Genomic DNA, 25,203 nt, shown 5'->3' with positions numbered 1-25,203 from the left:
CCAGGTTTAATCATTGCCTGTTTTTATTTGAAATTCTTGATGTAAAATTATTTTCAAGGAACAAAAGAGATTAACATGTCAAAAGATCTCACATTTATAGAAAATGATCTAAGACCAAATTAATGCTAATAAAAAAGGCCAGCATAACCTTGGATAATTTAATACATTAAACCTGGGAGTGGGGGTAGGGAAGGAGAAAAGAGGAATGTATCTTTAGCACTTATTTTTTCTAATATTCATATTTGTGCTTCATCATGAAGTTTACTGTAGATTAAGAAGCTAGTTATTTCCATATAAAATCAAAATACAAGATGAAATGTATTCAGATCAGGAATCCACCTTCTGAAGAATGATTCTTTTGGAAGAGAAAATTAATATGTAAAATAAAAATAGAAACAGCCTTCCATCTACACTTAAACGGCAGCCAGAGTAATGGGATAACCACTATTTATAGAGCACATATCTATTTAAGCCACTTTTTTCTAGGCCAGAGGCAAGGCTCTAAGCCATCGACCTGGAAAAACAAAGGATAAGTGAAAAAAAGAGAAACCTCAAGTTAAAGTAATTCCATCCCCTCCGTTGGTTTTTATCAGGAATTGGGGAACTCTGCTTTGGCTAAGGCAGTGGGAACACCCCTCAAGGGCTGAAAGCGAGAAGGGGCAAGGAGGAAGTTGCCTGTGGGACCTCAGAGTGAGGTTTCTCCTTCCCAAAATCAACCACCAGGTCTGACTGTTCTGACTTCCAGGTCACACTCTGTAATTCCTAGGTAACTCTAAACAAAACCTAAAATGACAGCATCCTCTGCAACAGTCTCATCCCCATCAGAGCCAGTAACTAAAAGCCATTATGTTGCAATTGATTATTTTATTTTCCAATCAGCCAAGAGTCCCAACTTATGGCTTTCTTCCCTTTTTACGCAACGACTGTCCTTCTCCAGAGAAAGCGACGAATCTGCCTCCAGCTTCATCCTGAGTGTGAAGATAAAATACTATTTTCAGAAACTCCTTGGAGTCTTAGAGTAAATGCTTGATTCTGTTGACTCATGTGCCAGCCACCCATTTCCCTTACTTCCACATTATTCATAATAAGAAATGGCCTTGAAATAGAAATCATAATCTATTGAATCGAGAAACGAAACCAGAGAATCACAACTATGCCTCTACCAACAGCTTTTATTCTCAGGTTGAATGTACATCCTTTTGCAGAAGCATTATGTTTTCAAAATGTAAAAAAAATATAAAATACACCCCCCCACCCAAGGGGGGGTGTGTATTTTTATTTACAGAAAAATATCTGTAACTCTACCACCCAAGAAGACTTCCAGCCAATTCTCATGCTTCCCAAGCCTCAAGTTGATGAATTTCTCTGCTAAGATACTCCAAAGGCTACAGAGAATTCTGGCAGTTTTCCACCATTGGATGTTACTTCCTTTTTCTTTTTAAATTTAAGATTTTACCTATTTATTCATAAGAGACACACAGAGAGAGGCAGAGGGAGAAGCAGGCTCTACGCAGGAAGTCCTACGTGGGACTCGATCCCGGGACTCCAGGATCACGCCCTGGGCTGAAGGCGGCGCTAAACTGCTGAGCCACCCGGGCTGCCCTGGATGTTACTTCCAAGTTTGTGGTATATTAAGCTGCTGTGGCAGCTTAGTGTTTTTGCACACAACTCTTGATTTTTTTTCTTAGAAGTGTTATTCTTTCGTAAAAGGATTGCATTTTAAGTAAGTAAATAAATAAGTAAATTTAGAATCGCACATATTTTTAAGGCTTTTAATATTACGGTCACTAACCAGCCCTGAGAACCATACTATCGAGTTATTTTGCCACCACAGCAAGTGTCTTTACTGAGCATGTATTGCTAGTCAGTCAGAGGCATTCTCCATGGAAGAGGAGGATTTCACATTCCCCGATATGTACCCCTGCACCTGCCTCTCCCCTCCCCCCCCCAGAAAAGGGCATCACCGGCGGGGCCGTACAGGGCTTATGTGGTGGCAACCGTGTATGTCTGAGTCATAGCTGAGCGGTTCAGTCTTCCTTTCCTGCAGGGCCTTCTGTTTGTCCTGATGGCCCGGTGTCTGGTTTCTCTCTTCTGAACACCTTCAATGACAGCAGGCACCCTGCTGGTTCTGTCTGCTTGAAGGGGTTTCTCCTTGGGGTCTTAGGCTGCCCAACCTCACTGGCCATCCTCTTGGTGCTGCGAATGGCTTCAGGGCTCCCTGTTTCCTGGATCCAAGGCTTTCTTATTTCTACTTTATCCCCTTGTTTTAGTTGGGTACACTCTCCAAATGCTTCCTGAGAAAGGCTGCTTGAAGAGTATCTTTTTGTGATATCTTACATGTCTGAAAATAGCTTCTTCCGCTCTCACATGTTGCCCTGACAGGTTGACTGGTGTTAGCATGCTAGGGCTTCCATAACAAAACACCACAGACTGGGAGGCTTAAAAAACAGATGTTTGGTTTCTCATAGTTCTGGAAACTAGAAGCCCAAGATCAAGGTTCTGACAGTTTTGGTTTCTTCTGAGGCCTTCCTTGGCTTGCAAACTGCTGCCTTCTTGTGTTCTCACACGGTCTCTCCTCTGTACATCCAACTTTCCTCTTAGAAGAGTCAGACTGGATTAGGGGTACCCTACTGGCCTCATTTTAACAGAATCACCTATGTAAAGGCCTGGTCTCAAGATACCTGAGGTGCTGGGCATTAGAGCTTCAAAATAGGATTTGGGGGAACCCAATTCAGCCCATAAGAGCTGGGTACAGAATTTTTTGGGTTTTCTCTCAGAATTTTGGAGACGCTACTGCGTCATCTCCTAGCTTCTTGTGTCCTGCACTAAAATGATGCCATTCTTAATCTGTGATACAACCTCTTTTCTCCTTCTGGAAGCTTTAGGATCTTTTCTTTGCTTGATAGGGGGCTATTTTCATTCATGGTGCTGGACACTCAGGGGTCCTCTCAGCCCCAAACTCTGGCCCTTCCATTTGTGGAAATTATTTCCTTGATGGTTCCTGATCCTTTGGTTTCTCTCATCTCTTTTCAGAACTCTTCAGAAAGAAACTTTCTGACTGCAGTCTCCACACTGGGGTGAGCTGGCTGGGACGTTCCCCAGGGCTTGTCAGACTGTCCACAGAAAGCTCCTCCAACTGCAATGAGCAACCCTGGCAAGGGAGTGTGAGGGAGCTAAGCAAGGGAAGGACACCAAGGGTAACAATGTTCAGGATGCAAACTGTCACTCATTCTTTTAGTTCAGTTCTGCTATCCACTGGACTGATGGCCCGGTCTAGGGATCTGCTGTGATGCTTCTTTCAGAAGATGAGCCTCCAGCCTTCTCCTAGGGTCAGGCAGGTGAAGCCCTAGCGGGGAGGAGGGGTGGCTGCTGTGGTTCTAAGTTCCTTGTGACACACATTCCATCTTTAGCCCCCCATTTCCAGAGGTGCCTTTCAGAGCTCTACTATCTACACCAATTGCCTCCCGGCTTTCCCCACAGGAAGCTCAGGATGCAGCTTCCCATGGCCTGTGAGGTCAGTTACCTTTTACCTGTGAGGTCATCAGTTACCTGTTACCTGTGAGGTCATCATCCTGTTCTTGGGCTTTCAAAGTTCTGTAGCAGTTGCCTCCTCTTCTTGTCAATGTCCTTATTACCTTATTATCCTTCCGCCACAGCTTTAGTAGGGGTTCAGGATGGGGTAGAGCTAAGCATGCGCCTTTGATCCCACCGTTAGCCATGCATTTCTTCTTGAGTACTTATGAATTAAACAGCTCCAGCTGTGCCTGCCAGCCTCCCTTCCTTTTCCCGCATCTCCAGCAGGCAGGTCACAAGTCAGCCTGGAGGAAGCCCCCGGCTGAGGCCTCTAGGCCCGAGGCAGCAAGCCCCAGGCTGTAGCTGGCAAAGGACTGGAAAGGCACTCACAGAGGAGTCAGAGGCTGAGGTCTCACAGGACCACACTTTTCCTCTGAGCCTGGAAGTTCCCCAACACTGTGTTAGTTGGAGGAACATTAAGGCCACGGTGGACTGTAAAGGGGTAGGAAAGGTGTAGACAGTGTTTTGGCCTCTATCCCCAACCACCCCACAGGTAGAGGGGAAGAGGCTGCTTGATGGCCCTGCAGTCAGGAGCTAGCCAGTGACTGATCCTATCTAGCAGCCCATCCTGAATGGGCTCACAGATCATCTGTCCTCTAGCCTACTCTAGATCCTTAAGAGACTGACCATCTGAAAAAAGGAACCAGGAGAGTGGTGGGTGTAAAAGTGTTGGAGTTCTAGAAATACATAGGACAATGGCCATGGCTGCGAGGTGGGATGGACCATCTGCAGTAGGGTGTGCTGGGTTTTCTGAGCCGGTTTCTAACACTGGGAAGAAATACCTGCAAAGTAGAAACCTACCCTTTGCCAACACCTGTCGCCACCTGCAGCCCTCCCTTCCTGTTACAGGGGAACTCCTAGGCCAGAGGAGGCTGTTCCCCTCAGGTCTCAGTGGAGGCCATTTCTAGAGTGTGGGTGGCACAGAGGCAGCCATGTAATGGTCAGGAGCTTGCTCCTGTGCTCTGGATGCCCTCACCTCCACGCTCACATCTATAAAAATGCAGATGATCAGAGCAGCCACTTCAAGGGACCGTGCTGGGGATTAAATAACTAAATATAAAGCACCAACATGAAGCCTGGCACTTGGGTCAGGGCTCTGTGAGCTGGTATGGTGCTGGTCACTACTACCAGGTGACACTAGAGCTGTGGCCTGCATACACAGGACAATCAAGGTACCAGGGAGAGGAGGGCCCCAGGCATGGGGAAAAATGTAACATAAAAAGCCGCATTCAGAATAGAAAGAACTTTCCAGTCATCACTAACAAAACTTCTCATTACCAGTGAAATAAACTCACCTCTTCAACTTTTTTGACCAGGGGACGTGAATTTCTGATGAAAGTGATCTTACCAAGTTTAAATTCATAGTTGGGAATTCCTCTGTGAAAGAGAGAAAGAAAGAAGAATGTTAGTTGCAGGATAAAAACATTAAAATTTGCTCCTGCCAATCAAGAGAAAGGCAAGCAGAGAGACAAGTGTGGTCCTGGTGACTCACTCTGGGGTTTACCGCTGTACCCACTCTGGCCTTGAGCCAGCCCTCTGGCACTCCCCAGTAACCTTCCTGAAGTAACCAGAAGGCAACTGGAGCAGAGGCCTGTTGACCTAGTGCCTGGCCTGCAGTGAGGGGCCACCTGGAGGCTTGAGGGGCCCTCACCATCTCTGTCCTGTAGTCTCATAGACCCTGCAGGGCTTCTCACTAAACTCCTTACACTCTTTCTTAAGAGTCTGGGTAAAAACCACACTTGCAGTGTTCTCCCTCTGCTCTCACACACAGCAGACAGGTGACATATCTCATCCCTACTACGTCCATGACAGCCATCAGAGCAAGAAACCTCCTGAGAGTCCCTAAGCCAAATGGTAAAAACACCTTAAGGCAGCTCCTGCCTCCTGTCTGAGGGAAGTCTACATAATGGGGTCTTGATCAATTATAAGAAGTCACAAAATAGAAAAAGAGATTACTAAACAGGAACCAGAAAGATGTGAAACACGAGAGCAAACTGATTAGGGAGCATCTGGGGGCAGGCGGAGGCTGAGCAGGAGGGACGGAGGGAGGCTAGATTGCAGTGGGAGAAGCCTGGCGGATGAGGCAGGGCACCAGTATCCTTCCCTCACCAACGCGCACCGGAAAACGCCTGCTCTGGTGGTAGTGCAGCCCACCCAGGAGAGCAGGCGGGGTCCCATCCATCCACACGCCAGCCTCCCTGGTCCAGACTTCGTCTCCAGAGCTAGAGTGAGGTGGCCCCACCCCAGGAATCTGGCGGAGAGCCTCCTTGGAGGAGGACAAAGCATCACAGTGGAAGCAGAGCCAGAGCAGACCTACCTTTTAATGTCTCCAGGCTTGATTGGGGAGGGGCTGGGCTCTACACCTTTCTTCTTCCCGTCCAATCTATTCCCGGAGCCGGAGAAGGCCTAGACAAACGAGCAGGAGAGTGCGCAAGAGCTTAGCGAGCACACACGTGCCCTGTGCCCAGACACTGCAGCCAGGATGTGTGCTGGGAGGTGTAGTCCAGACCCCTTAAGGACTGAAACCCTCACTTCCTGACAGATAAGAACTTTCCACTCGGCCCCTCAGGGGACTGATGTGAGATGAAAGGAAACTCCTGGCCCAAGCACAGCCACCCTACAAGGACAGCCAGTAGTTAAAGGACAGATTCAAAGTTTTGGCTCCAGCCTCTGCAGGACCACCCAGCTCGGGGTCCAGGGGCGGGCTAAGGCCTCTGTTGCAACTGCCCCACAGCTCAGCTCCACTTTCTAGTCATGATTCCTCTGTTGCATCTCAGCTCCCCGATGCCAGCGCACTAGCCATCTCTACCTGCTTCCCAGGGAGCCTGGCTGGCCGCGGTGCTGAGAGGTCATGTTCTCAGAGAATAAAGCAAATGGGGTCACATCTAGTGAATTGAAGAGAAGCATATACATGTGTTCTACTTGGTGGGTTAGAAATTTTCAAAAGGAAAAGAAAAATCAGGGCCTGCCTTTAGGATTCCAGGACAAAGTGAATGTAAAAGGCCGTGTAACTGAGAGAGTGCCAGATATGTGCATGCACAGAAACCCAGAGGTCCAATCCCTGCAGAGGTCCCCAGATGGCACGGCAGGAGCATAGAAAGTAAAACGTGTGACCTGGTACTCACACGGAAGCCCAGCTCTCCAGCATAGCCGCTGTGGTCAGCTTCACCCTCCTGATGGGAACAGAAAAACAGGTGATGAGCCTCTCAGCAGGGACACTCCAGCTTTTCTCTTGGGCTTCTCATTGCTACTGCTATCCCTGCACCCCCAACAGCTGGGACACACTGTTCCCCAGGAGCAGGACATGTGACCATGTCAGCACCAGCAGAAGCCAAACTCAAGTTGGCTGCTGGGACCCACCCAGGACGCCCTCCCAGAGGCCCCGTTACTGAAGGGGGCAAACAGTGCTGGGGCTGGGGAGGGCCGCTGGGCAGAACTTACAGCTGACTCCTCATGCTGGACTTGTCTCTCAGGCTCCTTATAGCCCAGTGGGGCATCGAAGTCCACCTGTGGTCCCGAGATGAAAAGAATAATTTTGAGATATGGTGACACTTAGGCTCCCTTAGCTTTTGTTTTTAATTGAGACAACGGCAGGGTCATATATGGTTGTTAAAAGATGCAACAGAAAGCTGCCCCTATATACTCTGCCCAATTTTCCCAATGGTAACGTTTTATAAAATCACAGAGTATCACCACCAAGATAAGCAGCAGTGGCACCATCTGGCCCTCCTATTCAGATTTCCCAGTTAAGTTCTCCCAATTTTATCACGAGTATTGGTCATTGTCCACCCCCAGTCGAGATACTAGGCTGTTCCAACCTCCCAGGGACCTCTCTGAGTTGTCCTATTATAACCACACGTGCCTCTCTCCTGGCCTTCTCCTAACTCCTGGCAACCACCAACCCGTCTTCCATTTCTAAAGCCTTGCCAATTTCAAGGATGTAATACAAATGGAACCAGAGAGAATATAACCTTTTGGGACTGGCCTCTCTTGCTCAGAAGCATTCCCTGGAGACCCACCAGGCTGTTGTATGTACCAACCAGTAGTTTCTTCCTACACAGCTGAATAAGCTTCTTTAACTTTCCAGAATATCCATGCTGCAGCACATCCGTGATGCTGGTGAGTGCAGCCACCTCTCTTGGCTGGAGATGTGTCACCAGGTCAACAACCTCCTCGCAGGCGTTCTGGCATCAACTTCCTTCTCTCTCACCCAAACAGTCCCAGGGGCTGCATGACACCCTCATGCAGGGGCACTGGCCTGCAGGGTTCATCAACTGCCCATCTTCCCCTGACCCAAATGCACTGTAAGCATCGAAGGTACTCACGTTCATGTCACACTCAATGATGGACACGGCCTTGTCAGGCTTGGTCTCCATCACCCGCAGTTCATAGATCTGTGGGAAAACAACAAAAATCAGTAGCACGGTTTTGTGGCAGCATGGGGGCTGTCATCATTCATGTTACTGCAGCTCTCTACCTAGCTCCTGCAGACACACTGTTCACCTCCGTGACACCATCCCCCTGCTGCACATATTGCTGTGACAAGGGGGCTGCCTTTGTGGGGGTAAGGGGGTGGGAGGCTGCTTTGATGCCTGCCCATCACTCAGCAGAGGCTGTTCCCTCTATGTGGTTAACATCACACAGGGTAGCTATGTATCAAATTGCAAAAAACACAACCTTTATTCCAGGAAGTTCATTTCTAGGAATTTATTCCTTTTATTTTTTTAAAAAAAGATTTTGATTTATTCATGAGAGACAGACAGGCAGAGGGAGAAGCAGGCTCCATGCAGGGAGCCCGATGTGGGACTTGACTTGACCTGGGACTCCAGGATCACGCCCTGGGCCAAAGGCAGGTGCTAAATCACTGAGCCACCCAGGTGTCCCTCTAGGAATTTATACGTAAATAATTAGCGAAACACCCAAAGAGAAAATCCTAAGGCTTGCTCCAACACTGCTAATAGCACATGCTCAAAATACCTATCAATAGATATTTGTTCATATATAAAAAAAAAAAATTACAGAAACTAGTGGAATACTACTCAGCCAACAGGAAAGTTAAAAAACCAGTTATATTGCTGTGTGTCCAAGATAATCTCAAATATGTAACAAACATAAAAAAGTCCAGAAGGCTGGGACGCCTGGGTGGCGTTCTAGAATACTGCTTATTCCTTAAGACCCTAATTCTGAAATTCCATTGGTAAATAAACTCACTTGGATTTCATTTATTAGAAAATATTTTGATTTTGCCTTCATTCTTTAAGGATGAAGATGGCTTTGGTGAGTTACTTTCTGTCAGCCTTTGAAGATACAGCTGATCCTTGAACAACATGGACTTGAACTGCGCTGGTCCACCCAAACAGGGATTTTTTTTTTTCCAGTCTAGTACCTTAAATGTATTTTCTCTTGCTTGTGACTCTTAGTAACATTTTTTCTTCAGCTTACTGTACTGTAACAGCATAGTACATGACACATATAATATACACTATGTGTTCACTGGCTGGTGGTAAGGCTCTAGGTCAATAGTAGGCTACTGGTAGTGAAGTTCTGGCAAGTGAGAAGTTGTACACAGATTTTTCATTGTGCAGGACTGGGGCAACCCCAAGGGTCTACTGTATTCTGCTCTTTGGGCTATCACAGCTGCTGTTTTTTAAAGTACCTTCTCTCTGCTTACCTCTCCGTAGCTGGTATTCAGCGTCTGCAACTCATCCTGTGTGATAGATGTATAATCCCTGGAACTGTGGGCTGAAGGCCAGCTGTAAAACAAGTTCACTTACCTTCTCCTCAAACATCACCACTCCTCCATTCTTTCTTGCTGGCATTTTCACTGAGTACGTGTACCTTTCTCAGGATATCCCTATCTCCCCCATGCTCTTGGCCTTGATTCTCTGCGTAGAATTCTAAGGCACTTCTCCAGATTTAGCTTTCATTTCATGAATTCTTTGTCAGCTGTTATTTAACGGTTTTTCAAATCTTTCTAGTTATTCTTGGTAGTCTTTTGTTAATTGTTAAATTTTGTGATTCCATTAAAAAATTTGAGTATTTTATACATAATTACTTTATGCTTGCATGTGAAATGCCAATACTGATTCCCTTAAGGGCTTATTTCTGCTTTTATTGTCTCTGCTGGGGTGTCTGGTGGTTTTATTATGAGTTCTTGTTTGCTTCTTCCATCTACAGCAATCCTGAGGGCTTAACTAAACAGGCTGCTTTTCCCAGGGAGAATTTGGGTTCCTTCTCCTGGGATTAGGACAACATCCACCTCTGGGTCTGTTTAAGCCCCTTTAAGGGTCTCACTTTAATGTGGAAGCCTCCAGTTCAGGTCTCCCGCTAAAGCACTGACATGGTCATTTGCACTCAGGACTATCCTGTGAGATATTCTCGAAAAACTTCTATGTTCTTATTAGCAAGACCAACAATGCAGTCATAATCTAGACTTTATCCTAAAATTAATTGGGTTTTATCAGAAGGGCTCTTTAGAGTATCTAGCCTTCCATACCTCCAGAAGTAGAAGTCCAAACATGCATTTCAATTCTATGTATATTCTATGTAGCTTACCTTCTAGTGCAGAAATTTCAATGTTGTCTTTTATTGTAAATTTGGGTTATATTCAGCATTATTACCTTAATGTTAAGAACACTAACACTGGGCAACCAGGTGGCTCAGTGGTTTAGTGTTTTGCCTTCAGCCCAGGGCCTGATCCTGGAGACCCGGGATCAAGTCTCACGTCAGGCTCCCTGCATGGAGCCTGCTTCTCCCTCTGCCTGTGTCTCTGCCTCTCTCTCTGTGTCTCTCATGAATGAATAAAATAAAAATCTTTAAAAAAAAAAAAAAGAAAGAAAAAAAGAAAGAACACTAACACTAAGGGGCCCATAATGAATTATGAAAGCTTCAAGTATTCAGTTAAGGTGGAAAATATCTAAAATGTTCCTCACAAAGAAAAGGAATGAGATTACTTCTTAGTTTTTTTTTTTTTTTGATTACTTCTTAGTTTATGAAAAAATATAAAAGTGTGATTCAAAACCCACAAAATTGAAAAATAAGGACTCTCAGTAACAAATGCCTCAAATAGAAGGAAACTCAAGAGAACACACTGGATCCCTACATTGTCACGGAGGAAGCGACTGGCTGAACCACAGGCACCTATTCTCAGTTGTGAGGGCCCAAGCCCCTGACGGGACGAGAGAGTATGACGGAACAGAGAGCTGGCCTCAGGGAAAGCCAGGCAGGAGCTGTGGTCACCCCTGAGCACGAGGTCTGCCCTGGCAGCAGCTCCAGGACAGTCAACATCCACACTTGCCATGCTCAATGTCCATGGCAGGATGGGTTATGAGCAGGCTTACCAACTATTACATCTTTTCCCAGTTTGTTAACCACGGATAATGGGGAGGTGGATAATGTCTTGAACTTTGTGTCACTTATACATGAGATAAATGAGAAATGGAAGGATGAAAGCTGGCATTTCACTTTACAGCTATATTGTCTAGGTCCAGACAGTTGGGAAGCACAGAATCATGGATAAGCATATGTGATGTTTGGACCCAAAAGACTTATGTACCAGAGGAACTACTGAGGGAAAACCAAAGCTGCAGGAAACAGGGGAAGAGGACATGTGCTTCCATAAGAAGGAGAAGTGACTTCAGGTGACACTGTCCTTAGGCAGAGCCAGGCTCTGCTTCCCCTGTGCCTCACAGCACTTGGAGCACATGGTAGGGCCCCTTCCTATCCAAGGGAGGAATAAGACAAGGACAAGGACTCAGGCTGCTTTGTTTCTGCGTCCCCAAAGACTAGCAAAGGGATGAGCTCAGATGATGGGTGTGGTGGAGAGCTTTCTAACGGAGGCAAAAATCAGCACCCTGGGCACCATGGGCAAAAGACATGTGATTAATAACGTTAAACTCAGGCACCTGTAAACACCATCAATCAATTCTTGAAACAGAGCTGCTGAATGAATTACTACAAGGCTCTAAACATGAACCCACAGAGACTTAAAAAAGCAAACAGTAGGAAACAATCATGGTAAAAGCCAGGCATACCCTGCTTAAAAAGAACCCCCATTCGGGTAGCCTGGGTGGCTCAGCAGTTTAATGCCACCTTTAGCCCAGGGCATGATCCTGGAGACCCAGGATCAAGTCCTACATCAGGTTCCCTGCATGGAGCCTGCTTCTCCCTCTGCCTATGTCTCTGCCTCTCTCTTATGAATAAATAAAATCTTTCAAAAAAAAAAAGAACCCCCCATTCAAACCCTAGAATGGACACAGCAGGTCCTCATTAGATGTGACCTCTGCTGACTGGGCTCCAGGCCCTGCTGGCTCCATGGTGGAGACACTCACCTTCTCATTATAGTTGATGGCAATCACATCCCCTGTGGTCAGACAGGCAAAGTTTCTCAAGGCATTTTCTAACCTGCAGACACACACTGTCAAGGCAACATGGCAAAATGAGCACCTTCAATCTGAGGCGAGTTCCACGAGGGGTCTGGATTAGATGGTCACTGTCACGAAGTACACCTGGCAGACAGGTACCAGGCTGGTACTGAAGCACACGGCTTTGATACAGTGGGATACTACTCAGCAGTAAGAAAGGGTGAACTACTTGCATGAGTGAATCTCACAAACACCACTGAGGGAAAGAACCCGCCAAAGTACTCCCTCGAGAAAGATAGCTCTCTGAGGGGTGGGAAGCAGTGGGAGGTCGGGCGAGGATGGCCAGGCAAGGGCATAGAGGAGCTTTTGGAAAGATGGAGATGTTTTGGTTACATGGGTGTTCACATTTGTCAACTCCTCAAACCGTGCGTCTTACTGTAAACTACACCCGAACAAACTGATCTTAACAATCCTATGGGAACGTGGAAGAAAAAAAGACCGAGAATCATGAATAGGCCCCCTCAAAAACCAAAGATGTTCTCTTTGACACTTTTGTTGTTTCTATCTTTTGGGTGGTAATCCAACTTTAGGGGTATATCCCAAAATAAAAACTAAAATAAAAATTGAAAAGGAAAAAGTAACCTGTAAGCTTTTTTTCTAATAGTAAATAATAATAATTTCTTAAACACTGAATAATCCAAATGCCCAGGCAAGGGAGTACGGCCTAATAACATGGAATATTTTAACCACATCATCGTCAACTCAGATATTTTAAATAGAATGGTCAAACATGCACCGTGGCTCCAGGGAATACCAGATTGCCTCTCAGCTGCCGAAACTGACACTCTTTCTCCACAGGCTGAAGAGTTAACCATGCCTACAGAAATGGCCTCTGAAAACAATCTGGTAAGTCTGCACCAAGACACAAGTGAAAATCCAGAGGAAGATCATTAAGAGGCTGCAGTCATAGAGGCAGACACTCCTGGGCACTGCCAGCCAGACAAGCAGACCTTGCCATAGGATGACCTCCTGCCTGCAAGATGGGAAGCATCCAACGAGTGCCATGAGCACGGCTGCCTAAAACCCCACCCTGTCCAGGGCCCAGTCACAGGAGACCCAACAGGCTCATCCACAGATACACTCTGCAAGACTCAACGCAGCTCACCCACACCCAGGACGTGGCTGGTTTGCTCCTGGGTTTGGGGCGAGGACAGTGTGCAAGTAAGGAGAGTAGATGCAACTTTTATTATTATTTTTTTTAACTGTCTACCTATCTGTAATTTTCAATTGTGTTTTTTCAACCCTTTTAAAAATCAGGTGGTGTGGGGCAGCCCGGGTGGCTCAGCAGTTTAGTGCTGCCTTCAGCCCAGGGCCTGATCCTGGAGACCCGGGATCAAGTCCCACGTCAGGCTCCCTGTATGGAACCTGCTTCTCCCTCTGCCTATGTCTCTGCCTCTCTCTGTGTGTCTCTCATGAATAAATAAATAAATAAAATCTTAAGAAAAAAATGTTTAAAATAAATAAATAGAAAACAGGTGGTGGAGTGACTGCTCTATAAGATGATCCCACAAGCTAAGCTGGGGCCTTCAAGGCAGAGGTCTAGACCACAGATCACACACAGCATGCTCCCTGCCCACACTAGTTACTCCTTAAATTATCAATACACATGTCTAGCTTATGTTCAGAGAACGTATCAAAAGCTACTAAAATCTAAAATCTTTTCTTTCTTCTTGCTGACAGAAAACGTACTGTGTCACATTCCCCACTGGTTTGAGTGAAAAGCGCTAACCCTGGGTGAAAGGAGAGGCTAAGGCAGGCTCACAGCTGAGCTGGGGCACCAGGGATCCACCCGGTCAGGGTCTAGACGAAGAGTAGCCAGCCTCCTTTCACCACAGCACACTGAGTTTTGTGCCAGGTGCCCCAGTCCCTTGGGGGGAGGGTTCCACTTTGCCCTCAAGGAAGTGTCTGGAGAGCAACCAGGTGAGGCCCATCGAGCACCCAGCATGCTTATCGAGAGCCAGGGCCAGGCTAGGGCGAACATGCTGGCTGACCGCCATTATTCTCAAATCACAACTTCAATCATAAACAAATGTGTGATCCCCAAAGTAGGCACATGCTCAACAAAGAGCTTGCTGTTTACAGACTGCCAGCACACCCTTCCTTTGTCCAGAAGAACCCTTCTTATCTCAAAAGGATACACTGCTTTGGGGTTGGTGATGTCCAGGAAGTCAGGGCTCTGAGGCTGGAATTTGGAGTATGTGGCCACTTGAAGGTTGACACTCTCCACCTGAACCAAGCCCCCTTCTTCCAACAGCAAATTCTGCATCATCTAAAGGAAGAAGAAGGCTACATGAGCTTCCTGGAAATCAAATGGCCAGCATGAGCATCATCCAAACACACACAGCAGGCCCAAGTCTGACATTCAGATGGCCTCTTCCTTGGGCCCCTGGAAGAGGAACCTGAGATGAGGACTTGGGGACAGGTAATTTGTGATTTGATGTTAGGAGGAAGGAAAAAAGCAAGGTGGCAAACAAGTCAAAGACATGAAAGGAAGGAGGTCTCAGGGTGCTACCCAGGTGGCTTCAGTGGGCATTGTGTCTCTACCAGCCTCTGAAAAAACATGATCCACTGGAAGGGTCACCTGGAAGGCACGACCACCAGTTCCAGGTCTCCTAGGGGCAGTGTTTCCCCAGGGACGCTCACCCTTCCATACCACTGAGCTGTCCCACACCCAACTTACAAGGTCTTAGGGCAAACAGGGCTGCAATGAAGACAGGATAATCATGTCACCAAGTGGGCTCATTTCACATGGAATGGCCTTACAGCTGAGGCACAGGGGTGGTGACAAGTCCCCAGAGGTCTGCTACAGGGGGTCACAGAAAACTGGTAAGACACCCCCAAATCTCTATGAAACCACTCTGTGTAGTGGACGCTGGCTGAGGAACAAGATAAAGAAAAACACAGGCCTGTGAGTACCTGGTGTGCAGGAGTCAAGACACCACAACAAGGCTGACACTCAGGGGTCTGAGACAAGGAGGGTGGGCTAGAAATGAAAAACCTTGCACGTCTTGGATTTTTTTTTTTTCTTATTTTAGAGTTTCTTTCTTTTTTCCTTTAAGATTTTATTTATTTGGGAGAGAGCACCCATGTAAGTATAAAAAGGGGGAGGAGGAAAGGGAGAGGAAGCAGAATGCATACTGAACATGGAGCCCGACACAGGGCTTGATCTCATGACCCTGACATCAAGACCTGAGCCAAAATCAAGAGTCAGCCACTTAACTGACTGAGCCACCAAGGGACCCCTTAGAGTTTCTTTTTTAAATTTTTATTTATTGTATATTTTTTTTATTGGAGTTCGATTTGCCAACATATAGTTTCTTAAAGAGAACTTCAAACATATAAAAGCAGAGAGAAGGGCAACCCGGGTGGCTCAGTGGTTTAGCACCGCCTTCAGCCTGGGGCATGATCTTGGGAGTCCCGGGATGGAGTCCCACATGGGGCTCCCTGCATGGAGCCTGCTTCTCCCTCTGCCTGTGTCTCTGCCTCTCTCTCTCTCTCTCTCTCTGTGTCTCTCATGAATAAAGAAATAAAATCTTGGGGATCCCTGGGTGGCTCAGTGGTTTGGCGCCTGCCTTTGGCCCAGGACGTGATCCTGGAGTCTCGGGATCGAGTCCTGCGTCGGGCCCCCGGCATGGAGGCTGCTTCTCCTTCCTCCTGTGTCTCTGCCTCTCTTTCTCTCTATATATCTATCATGAATAAATAAATAAATAAATCTTTAAAAAAAAAGAAATAAAATCTTTAAAATAAAATAAATAAAAAATAAAAGCAGAGAGAACCAGGAACAGCTGGTGGGCTCAGTTGGTAGGGCATGTGACTTAATCTTGGGGTTCTGAGGTAGAGCCCCATGTTAGATACAGACTACTAAAAACAAAACAAAACAAAAAAACAAAAGAAGAACTGCATGAGCAAGCCTCTACACACCCAACCCTGGTTCAACAGTGACCAGGTTACAGCTGACCTCGGCTCCTCAGTCACTGCTCCCCACTCCCTGGCCCCATCCCACACCGAGTCAGTCCCAGGTGTCACATCCTTCCGAGAACACTTCACCCAGATGGCACTGCCAACAGCGGTTCTGCCCACAGAGGCTCCACGGAGGCAGTTAGTTATGAGGTGACTCTAAGAGTCCACAGACAGGATGCTGGTAAGAAAGAAGGCCATGGCCAAAGTGGGCAGAGGTCATGAGTGAAGCTGCAGGGTGAGCAGGGACCTGCAGAGGTCCTGACACACTTGTTGAAGGGTGCTCATCAGGCTGGGGTGGTCACTCCACCAGATGCTACAGGCAGGCTGACAGACTTGGTAACTGGATGTTCGGTGACCCTGGAGAAGGACGCTTTCACGGAAAGTGCTCTAAGCCTGGAAGTCAGCCTCCTGCAGCCCAAGCTCACATTCCCTTAGGAAACCAGCAGGTAAAAACTGATGGCTGGAGGAACGACACAGCCCACTGGCAGCTCAAGGAGAAAGGGCACAAGCCCAGGTCACCTTCTTGTGGCAGACTCAGACATGACTTGTGGAGAGAAACAGATGGTGGACAGCAGTGAGGAGGCCTGCTCCAGGTCTGGCCCTTCCTTGTGTGCATGAGCCCCTGCAGGCTAGTACTGGCCATGGAGCATAGGTAGTATGACGGGGACCCCGCAGGAGGCATCCACACACTCCCAGTGGTCCTGGGCAGGGATCTTGATCTAGGCCAGCAGATGAGGCCTCAGGTGCTAAGAGAAAGGCCAGCATCTGTTCTAGGCTGACTTACCCTGAAGAAGCCTGAGAGCTCCAAGTGGGATGGAGCCCACCAAGGAGCTAACAGAAGGCACCTGCTCACATATCCACTGCGGGAAGAAAGATCCTTAGGCCGGCTCTGCAGCACCAGCTGGGAAAGCCCAGGCAACCACCTACTCTAGCCAAGAGCTGCAAGGCCAGCTCAGAGAGAGGCAGGGCCATGCTATCTTAAGAAGCTTCCCAGGGGATAACTATTTCTCAGCAAAAGGGATACAATTAGTTTTCTGATCCAAAATGGTCTGAGAGTCTGGACAAGAGGCCCCCCAAACTCTATGTCTATGGGTTGGAGAGTACACTTTTAAGGTACAGTTCTTTCCAGTGTTACCACCTCATAAAGGTCACAGAGGGGCTCTGAGGATCCAGAATAGCCCTGGGAAACTGTCAGTGCCCCACCATTCAGCCCACAGCACTCTATCTGATGAGTGTAGGACAAGGCCTCAGGCCCATGAAGGGCACCTGTAAACCCACAGGACAATAAGGCAGTGAGCAGCAAGTGCTGGGGAGGGCAAGCGAGCAGGGAAGCAAGTTGAGTCTGGGCTTTGTGGCATGAGTAAGAGCTTCCTGGGGGACTGGGGCTGGAAAACAACACAGGACAGGACAGGCAGCAAGTGAGATGGGAGTGCAAGATTCCTGTAGCGAAGAGGCTGGCAGAGGCTAGCACTCAGGAAGGACCCACGCTCAAGAGAAAGTCTGAAGGCAAAAAGAGAGGCTTTGTTTCCTTAGCAAGGAAATGATGTGCTCTGGAAAGACTCAGTTACAGAGAAGTATCTAAGCGCATGCACATGCATACACACAACAGAACTGGGGAAAAATTAGTAGAAGCGGGGAGTAGATGTGTTAAAATCTAAAATCCTGTACTCAGTCCACTTCAAAAATATTCTTGCTTTACTATTTTCATGAAAGCCTTACCCAGGAGATAGTAGATAAACAGCATGGCTGTGGTTTCTGGGCTATGAGCTGATCATCTGTCAAGAAATAGCCATGCCCCAGCCCGCAGAGCCTTGTTCTGAATCCCCTCCTTGTAGCCATCATACATGCTGGGAGCTGCCCTCCTACAGGACCCCAATCCTGAGACAGGCCACAGACTCTCAGAGACTGGCACGGCCCCACTCACCCAGTGTGGGAGGTAGCAGATGCCCTCATCGGCCACAAACTCTAGCACACCACAGTGCGTCATGCGGTCCGAGTTCTTGTTGGTCAGTTTGAACAGCATGGGGTAGGTAATGTTGAGTCGGCCTAAAAAGAAGAGGATGAGAGGCACAGCTACTGTGAAGGGGAAGTTCTATTTCCCAAATGCGTTCCTCTGAAAATCAGCCTCCCTGGGTGTCCACTGTGGCTCCACATAGTCTTGCTCCCCAGAGCTGAGACTCAGACCCATGAGGCGCTTAGGCCTCTAGGTGCCTGTCCACCCCCAATCCTGTGCACATCACTTGGCCCAGAGCTCAGGAATGTTTGGTGACCCAGGGACACAGTACCAGCTTACACTCGAGGTTTTCTGAAATTCCAATGTAAAAAAATGGCAAGTCACTAACAAATAAATGAGTTAATGTAATTGCCAACCATGTGCCGGACAAAATCCCCACCTGCAGGTTTCTAGTTATAAAGGTGGGAAAGAAACATGTGCACCGAGATGCTGCAGTGCTATGGGCAAGATGGTGTGGGGGAGGCAGCATGCTGACAGAACACCATGTGGGTCCTGGGCAAGACTGCCAGGGAGGGATGGCCAGAGAGGAGGCAGCCCGAACAAAGGCATGGAGGCACCGGGAGCCCAGCCAGTCTGGGAATGGCTGCTCATCATGTAAGACTGAGAACAAGGGTGTGAGTGTAGTCGGGAGGAGAGAGAGGCAGGGCCAGACACCACGCAGTGGGGGAGCATTCAGCAATGCGGGCTCTCTGCAAGGTCATGACACAGCATATCCCCTTGCACTAGTGGTCCTGAGATGAGGCTGCAGGGACAGCAGGAGGCAGGCAAATAGGACTACAGGCAGGCTGACCCAGGAGGGCAGGAGGGGCAGGCAATGTGGAACAGGAGGACCTAAGAGAGTCGGGGACCTGGGAGAGGGGTCTGGGACAGACTGATGCAGACAAGTTTGCCATGTTTCAGACTCTCACTTACTATTTCGAGACCAGTGAGGTAAGGACTATTGTCACTCCTTTTATCTACGGGGCACTAACATGCCCAGTCAGCAAGAAGCCCAGAACCACGCAGCCCAAGAGCAATGACATTGGGGCTTAACCACAGAAGCCCACTTTAGCCTGTCACTTTAAGCAAACAAGGCTGCAAAACCCCCGTTCAGTAGCAGAAGGTACTCCTCCTGGGGTCTTTCTAAAAATTATGGTGCTGCAGATCAAGTAAGAAGCTTGGGCAGGCAGCCACAGATGGGGGAAGAGCCTCCAGAAGTGGCAGAAGCGGGTATGGGTATCCTCCCCCATCACCAAGGGTGACCTGGATGCTGGAGTACAGTGGCCAAGGGCCCAGAGAGCAGCGCACCTCTCGGCTATGGAGTCGTGAAGGAGGATGGTGGTCAGTCAGGGTGAAGCAGGTCAGGCTCTAGCCAAGGATCCAAGATTCTTGCGGTTGGAAGAAACCCCTGTGCTCCTTAGTCTGCTGTGGTTTTCACACAGCATTTTCTGATTTAGAGAAGTGACTTGGGGCTCCTGAGCCCTCTGCACCCCCTCACCTCCTCCAAATACAGTAGTAATCCTTTTATAAATGAAGACTCTCTGTAAGATTTTATTTGGACAAAGTTCCTTCCACAACTTAAAAGATTTGAACACTGATCTAAGTCCCACTGTCTCAATCTGAGTCTCTTCTCAGATGCTTGAACCAAGAGTCACACGGGGCACTCAGTTCCTGGGTCAGCTCAAACGGAAAGGCAGGCTAGGCTCTCTGGGAGGCCTTATTTCCTCCTCTATGATGGGGCTATGAACCCAAAAGCTCTATTAACCCACTGGCTGTGCAGAGGCCAGAATTAAAGGGCCTTCACTGGGTCGTAGTCACTGCTGCTGCTTTACTTTAGCCCTGCTGGCTAAAGGCCACCTCCTGCCTTACTGGCATCACATGGACTTAGGCTATTTATGCACATACCACAGGGTACCATCTAGGGGAGGTACTCCTATCACACAGAAGCTTTTTTTTTTTTTTTTTTTTTTATTTATCTATGATAGTCACACAGAGAGAGAGAGAGAGAGAGGCAGAGACACAGGCAGAGGGAAGAGCAGGCTCCATGCACCGGGAGCCCGACGTGGGACCCGATCCCGAGTCTCCAGGATCACGCCCTGGGCCAAAGGCAGGCGCCAAACCGCTGCGCCACCCAGGGATCCCTTTTTTTTAATTTTTTTTTTTTTTTTTTTTTTTTTTTTTCACACAGAAGCTTTGATGGACAGGTGCGTGTGTCCCTGTTTAAAGATGAGGACACGGGCAGCCTGGGTGGCTCAGCAGTTTAGCGCCACCTTCAGCCCAGGGCGTGATCCTGGAGACCCAGGATCAAGTCCCACGTCGGGCTTCCTGCATGGAGCCTGCTTCTCCCTCTGTCTGTGTCTCTGCCTCTCTCTCTCTTTCTCATGAATAAATAAATAAAATATTTAAAAAAATAAAAATAAATAAATAAAATAAATATGAGGACACTAAAGTTCAGAGGTCAAGTCACTAGTCTATAGCCAGGTGCAAAGACCAAGTTGGAATGATAGTGGACCCATGCCTTCTCTACAGTGCTGCCCCACATGTATGAGATACCAAGCGTGGAACTGCCCTCTGGTGGCTTCCACCATCTCCTGCCTCACATGGGAAGAATTCACACTAGAAAGACCACTGAGTCTCAAAAGCCACTGGTTGTGCCTGTGGCTGGGTTCATGAGGTTCCTCATGGGATAAAGGGTTGAAAAAAGAGAAAGTATCTGATGAGAGGGGCAGCGTCTAGGGTAGAAGACAATAGCTCAATTTTTGATGTGCTTTTCAATGCAATGGGGCAGACAGAGCTAGAAATTTGTGCCTGGAGCTAAGGAAACATGTTTGGGGAGGAGATGAGTAGCCCGCCACATGGCATCCTCCTGGGAGCCCATTGTCTTCTTTAGGAGAAAACCTAGTGAACCCAGGTGATAGCATCAGGGTGATGCCTCAACAGGGTGAAAAGCAACGGTGCTCGAACTTTCTTTTAGTCCTGATGGGATCTGAATAAGGTGTATATTTGGTGTGTGTGGTGGGGGCAGTAAAAAGAATAGAGCCCCCTTCATAGGGGAGGGACCCAGAATGAGTACTCACTGGCCCCAGCCTAGACAGCTGGCCACTCACTGGAGCATCTGCAGGCCAAGCTCTCCAGCCTAGTACACACCCTCCAGGGACAACTGCCAACCAGACACGGAGAAGGTTACCTATGCTTGGACATACTGAAGAGCATGTGCCCAGTTTCTGATGTCCGTATTTAAATTCCCTAGTCATGGAGAGAATACTTACTGAGTTGATCAAGGGCTGAGGGTGGCATAATTACTGTGGAAAGAATATTTAAGAAACATTAAGAAAATAAAATTAAAAAGGCAGAACAAAAACCAAAATTAAGTTTCTGTCATGTCTTTAAAACATACTAAATGGAATTTGTGAAATAGCCAGAATTTCATAATGATCTTTTATGAGGAATTGTACTTGCTGTAATTCATTGTGGGGAGCCAAATGGCCATCAGCCATAAATCTAATCATAATCAGGACTCTCCCTCCCACCCCCAGTCCTCCCCTTAGTAAGTCTAGGGCAAGTAAAATTTTCACTATAACTAGCTTCTGGTTACACATGCAAAACAAGGGCTACTGAAGACTATAAGTACTGTGGGCGGAGGGCAGGAAAGGTTACTATTCAAAATAAAAACGAGCACATACTCTTCCCTCCTTTCTCCACATCTGACCTGTCATTAGGCCCTGCAAGCATGGACACGGAGAAGCAGCGGTACTGCGTGGAGAAGCGGTTCTGGAAGACCCGGGGAATCGGGTGGTCGAACATGTTGAAGGAGAACTACAAGAAGGAAAGAGATGCTGGAGTTAGAACAAAACAAAGGCACAATTCTTCCCATTGAAAGTCCACACAAGTTAGGGCAGTTAATGCTGCTGAATGTCCTCAAAGAGTAATACGCACCACTTCTCGCACCAACATCTCCATGAACCAGAACAGTCTGCCTAAAGTACTTCCTGGTAGCACGGTGAATCTCAAATCTTTCTACATACCTGCCCAGTCTCATCCCTCCCATCTCAATTCCACTACTTTTAGAAAGTGCAATCCTACTAAAATATACAATTGGCCCCATCACGCCTGTCATTAACCTCTTTCAGTCTCCCACCCCTCACCCAAGGCTCCAGGTCAGACCTCACACATACCTCAGGGACTGGTTACCGATGGCCCTGCAATCTCCTATGCCTGCCACACCGGGTTCCGCCAACGGAACTTTCCCACTTTTCATTAATTAAAAGAAACACATCTATTTATTGAGTGCCCACTATCTGCCAGGCTCTGCTCTAAGCACTAGCAAAATATTACTCTATGATGTGTGCTAACAAAACAGGCACACCAGCCCTGGAGAAGCTGACATTCAAGACAAGGGAAACAAGTAAGAGAAAATGCCTGCATGTCTGGGGTTGATAAATGCTCTAAGGACAAGACAGGGTAAGGGACAGAGAGCTCCTGGGAATGCTGTTTTAAATGGGTGGTCAGGAAGGAATTCTGCACAGACCTGAATGCCAGGAGGGAGCCAGGTAAAAAACAGGGAATGGCATCCCAGAATGCAGGAAGAGTAGGCATGAGGGGTCTCTACCCCTCCCCCGGCTTCCATGACCATCCTCTCCTTGTTCCAGGAACCTTCCCTGCTTTGCCCAGGATCTGGGCTGGTGCCCCACAAAGGCGCTCTCATGTTGTTACACTGAGGTACTCCCTCATGTTAATAAGCCAAGACATGCTACCACCAAAAAGATTAAATACACCAGTTCTTCACACGTGGATTATGGTGAGGCTTAGAAAACACATTACAGGGCAGCCAGGGTGGCTCAGCAGTTTAGCGCCACCTTTGGCCCAGGGCATGATCCTGGAGACCTGGGATCGAGGCCATATCGGGCTCCCTGCATGGAGCCTGCTTCTCCCTCTGCCTGTCTCTCTCTCTCTGTCTCATGAATAAGTAAATAAAATCTTAAAAAAAAAAAAAAAAACACATTACATAGCAATCTGGAGTCTTCTCAAAGTTACCATGACGCCCCCCCCCCCATATAAAATTGCACAATAGGGTATATATCCAAAAGAACTGAAGGTAGGCTCTCGAAAAGATTATTTGTCTAATGTTTGCATGCTCATAGCAGCACTACTCATAAAAGCTTAGAGTTGGAAACAATCCAAGTGTCCATCAACAGATGAAAGGCTAAAAAAATGTGGTCCACTCACAAAACGGAATATTATTCGGCCTTTAAAAGAGAGGAAAATCGTATCACATACTAAAATGTGGATGAACCTTGAAGACGTTATGCCCAGGGAAATAAGCCAATCACAAAAAGACAAATACTATATGATCTCACTTTTATGAGGTCCCTAGAGTTGTCAAATTCACAGGGACAAGAAGTAAAATGTTGGTTGCTAGGAGATAGGTGAGGGGAAATGGGGGACTTGTTTAATGGGTACAGTTTCAGTTTTACAGGATGAAAAAATTCTGGACACTCAATACACAACAATGTGAATATAGTTAACGCTATAGAATCTACCCTTAAAAATGATTAAGATGGCAAATTTGTGTTTTTTATACGTTTTAAAAAAGCATCTCACAATAGACAAATATTTCTTGACTTGATTCCAAGCGTACATTAAATAGAGGGAAAGCCATCAACTGAAAAGGTCCTTTACTAAGCCATTCCAAAATTAGCAAGATGAATCTGCGGTATTCCTAAAATATAAACACAACATGTTCCTGCTTAAAATCTGAAATGGCTCTTCAATCCCTGGGAGCTTTAGTGTAGTAGTTTTCAAGCCTCTGTCCCCCCTTTTAAGCAGAACTCTTGCAGTCTTGCCAGAGGCATAACAGATGTGAAGGGAGATGTACGGGGGGGGGAGTGGGGGGGGGGCTTCCCTGAGCCTTTCACTACACCGCTCCACCTAAGCCATTTGTTTCCTTTGCTTCCGTTCCTCCTTAAATAAGAAAATCGCCCCAAAGTATTTAACACCCTTAAAAATTTGCCTTCAATCCACCCAGGAGCCTGACCTTGAGCCCCTCCCAGCTGCTCCCTACCCCGAGTCCTACTCTCCTTTATATTCCAAAGCCTTATCACAGTGCCTAGACCTTTCTCAACTCTTTAAGTGGATGAACTTGAGAATGGAAACACGATTCCACAAGGACAGAAAACGGATGTCACTTTCGGATAAGACTTAATAACCATTACTTCTTCTTCTTCTTTTTTTTTTTTTTCTTTTTTGGCTAAAATAAACAAAGTGACACTGATTGAGGCTAGGAGACCAAGCTTTGCGGCCAGACGGATTTGGCCTCAAATTTCCACTCCCTACTTGTCTGACCTCGAGTCAACTACCACCTTCTTTAAACCTTGGTGTTTTTCATGGTCCTGGCCTCCAAAGGTACGAGAGGGATTCAGTGAGATACAATTTAATCAGGGACTGTGGGTGTTAAAAGCTGTGAAACAAAAAAAGCACCAGCAAAATCTAGCTACTACTGTTCTCTCTCCTGAATCGCTTCAGTGGTCAAAGGCGGCCTAACCAGAGGCACGGCCCCCGAAGACCGCGTCGAGGCCCGGGGGCGAGGGCGAAGGGTCCCCGCCCCGGGGACCCGACTCTGCCCCCGCGCCCCCGGCCACCCTTCAGTTACTTCGGTGTCACGGAAACCTGTTACGTGCTTAGTTAGCCCTTGGGAGACCCGTGAGCGCGCGACACCGTCGGGGGCTCCTTTTCACCCTCACGGGGTCTAAGTCCAACTGAGAGGAAATTCGCTGCGCGTCGGGGACCCGCGGAGACGAGCCAAGGCCGACCGTGGTCAAGGGTCCGGCTGCTGCCGGCCGAGGTGACTCGGCATCTCCGCGGCCGTCCGGTCCGCCAGCCCGCCGCCCGGCCCGGGCCCCCAGCCGCCAGCCCCTGCCAAGCCGCTCTCACCATGGTGGACACCCCTGCCTCGCAGACGCCGCTTCACCCAGAGAACGTTTGGACGGGGGCCCGCCGACCCTCCGCTCGCAGCCGCCGCCTCCGCCGCCGCCGCTTCCGCTCCGACGCCCTGGGAGGCTCACCGGAAGTGCCCGAACCGACACCGGGGGAGGTGCGGCAGACAGGGGTGGGCGGCAAAAAGAGAAAGAGCAGGCAAAGGCGCTAGGGCCTAAAACTTTCCCGGAATATATACTGAAATACCCCCTCCTAATTTTTTGTCTGCTCTAGAATAACTTTTATAATTATTTTAAATCACATTTTTATAGTACTCCCCTG

General features: G+C 47.8%; 1 protein-coding gene across 1 annotated transcript; it reads right to left on the bottom strand.

Annotated features, from left to right (window-relative positions):
* Positions 1–849: 849 nt before the first annotated feature.
* UFD1 (ubiquitin recognition factor in ER associated degradation 1) lies at positions 850–25,033 on the bottom strand. The gene is made up of 12 exons (XM_041728828.1): positions 24,880–25,033; positions 21,633–21,765; positions 21,219–21,251; positions 17,881–18,002; positions 14,135–14,265; positions 11,904–11,976; positions 7,899–7,967; positions 7,015–7,080; positions 6,699–6,746; positions 5,891–5,979; positions 4,869–4,950; positions 850–968 (listed from the first exon to the last, which is right to left on the bottom strand). Exons 1-12 carry the CDS (start codon positions 24,880–24,882, stop codon positions 894–896), a joined length of 924 nt encoding a protein of 307 aa, XP_041584762.1. The 5' UTR covers positions 24,883–25,033; the 3' UTR covers positions 850–893.
* Positions 25,034–25,203: the final 170 nt, after the last annotated feature.

This window comes from Vulpes lagopus, chromosome 14, assembly GCF_018345385.1.
Source record: "Vulpes lagopus strain Blue_001 chromosome 14, ASM1834538v1, whole genome shotgun sequence".
In the NCBI taxonomy this organism is placed as follows: domain Eukaryota; kingdom Metazoa; phylum Chordata; class Mammalia; order Carnivora; family Canidae; genus Vulpes; species Vulpes lagopus.
The sequence above is the reverse complement of the archived record's forward strand: the minus strand, read 5'-3'. Positions and strand labels throughout refer to the sequence as shown.

Coding starts and splice junctions, on each gene's coding strand:
- UFD1 (XM_041728828.1), bottom strand. Junction 18,003..21,218: donor CTCAGCCCTTGATCAACTCA/GTAAGTATTCTC, acceptor TCTTCTTTTTAG/GCCGACTCAACATTACCTAC. Junction 11,977..14,134: donor ATCACCAACCCCAAAGCAGT/GTATCCTTTTGA, acceptor GTGTGTCTGCAG/GTTAGAAAATGCCTTGAGAA.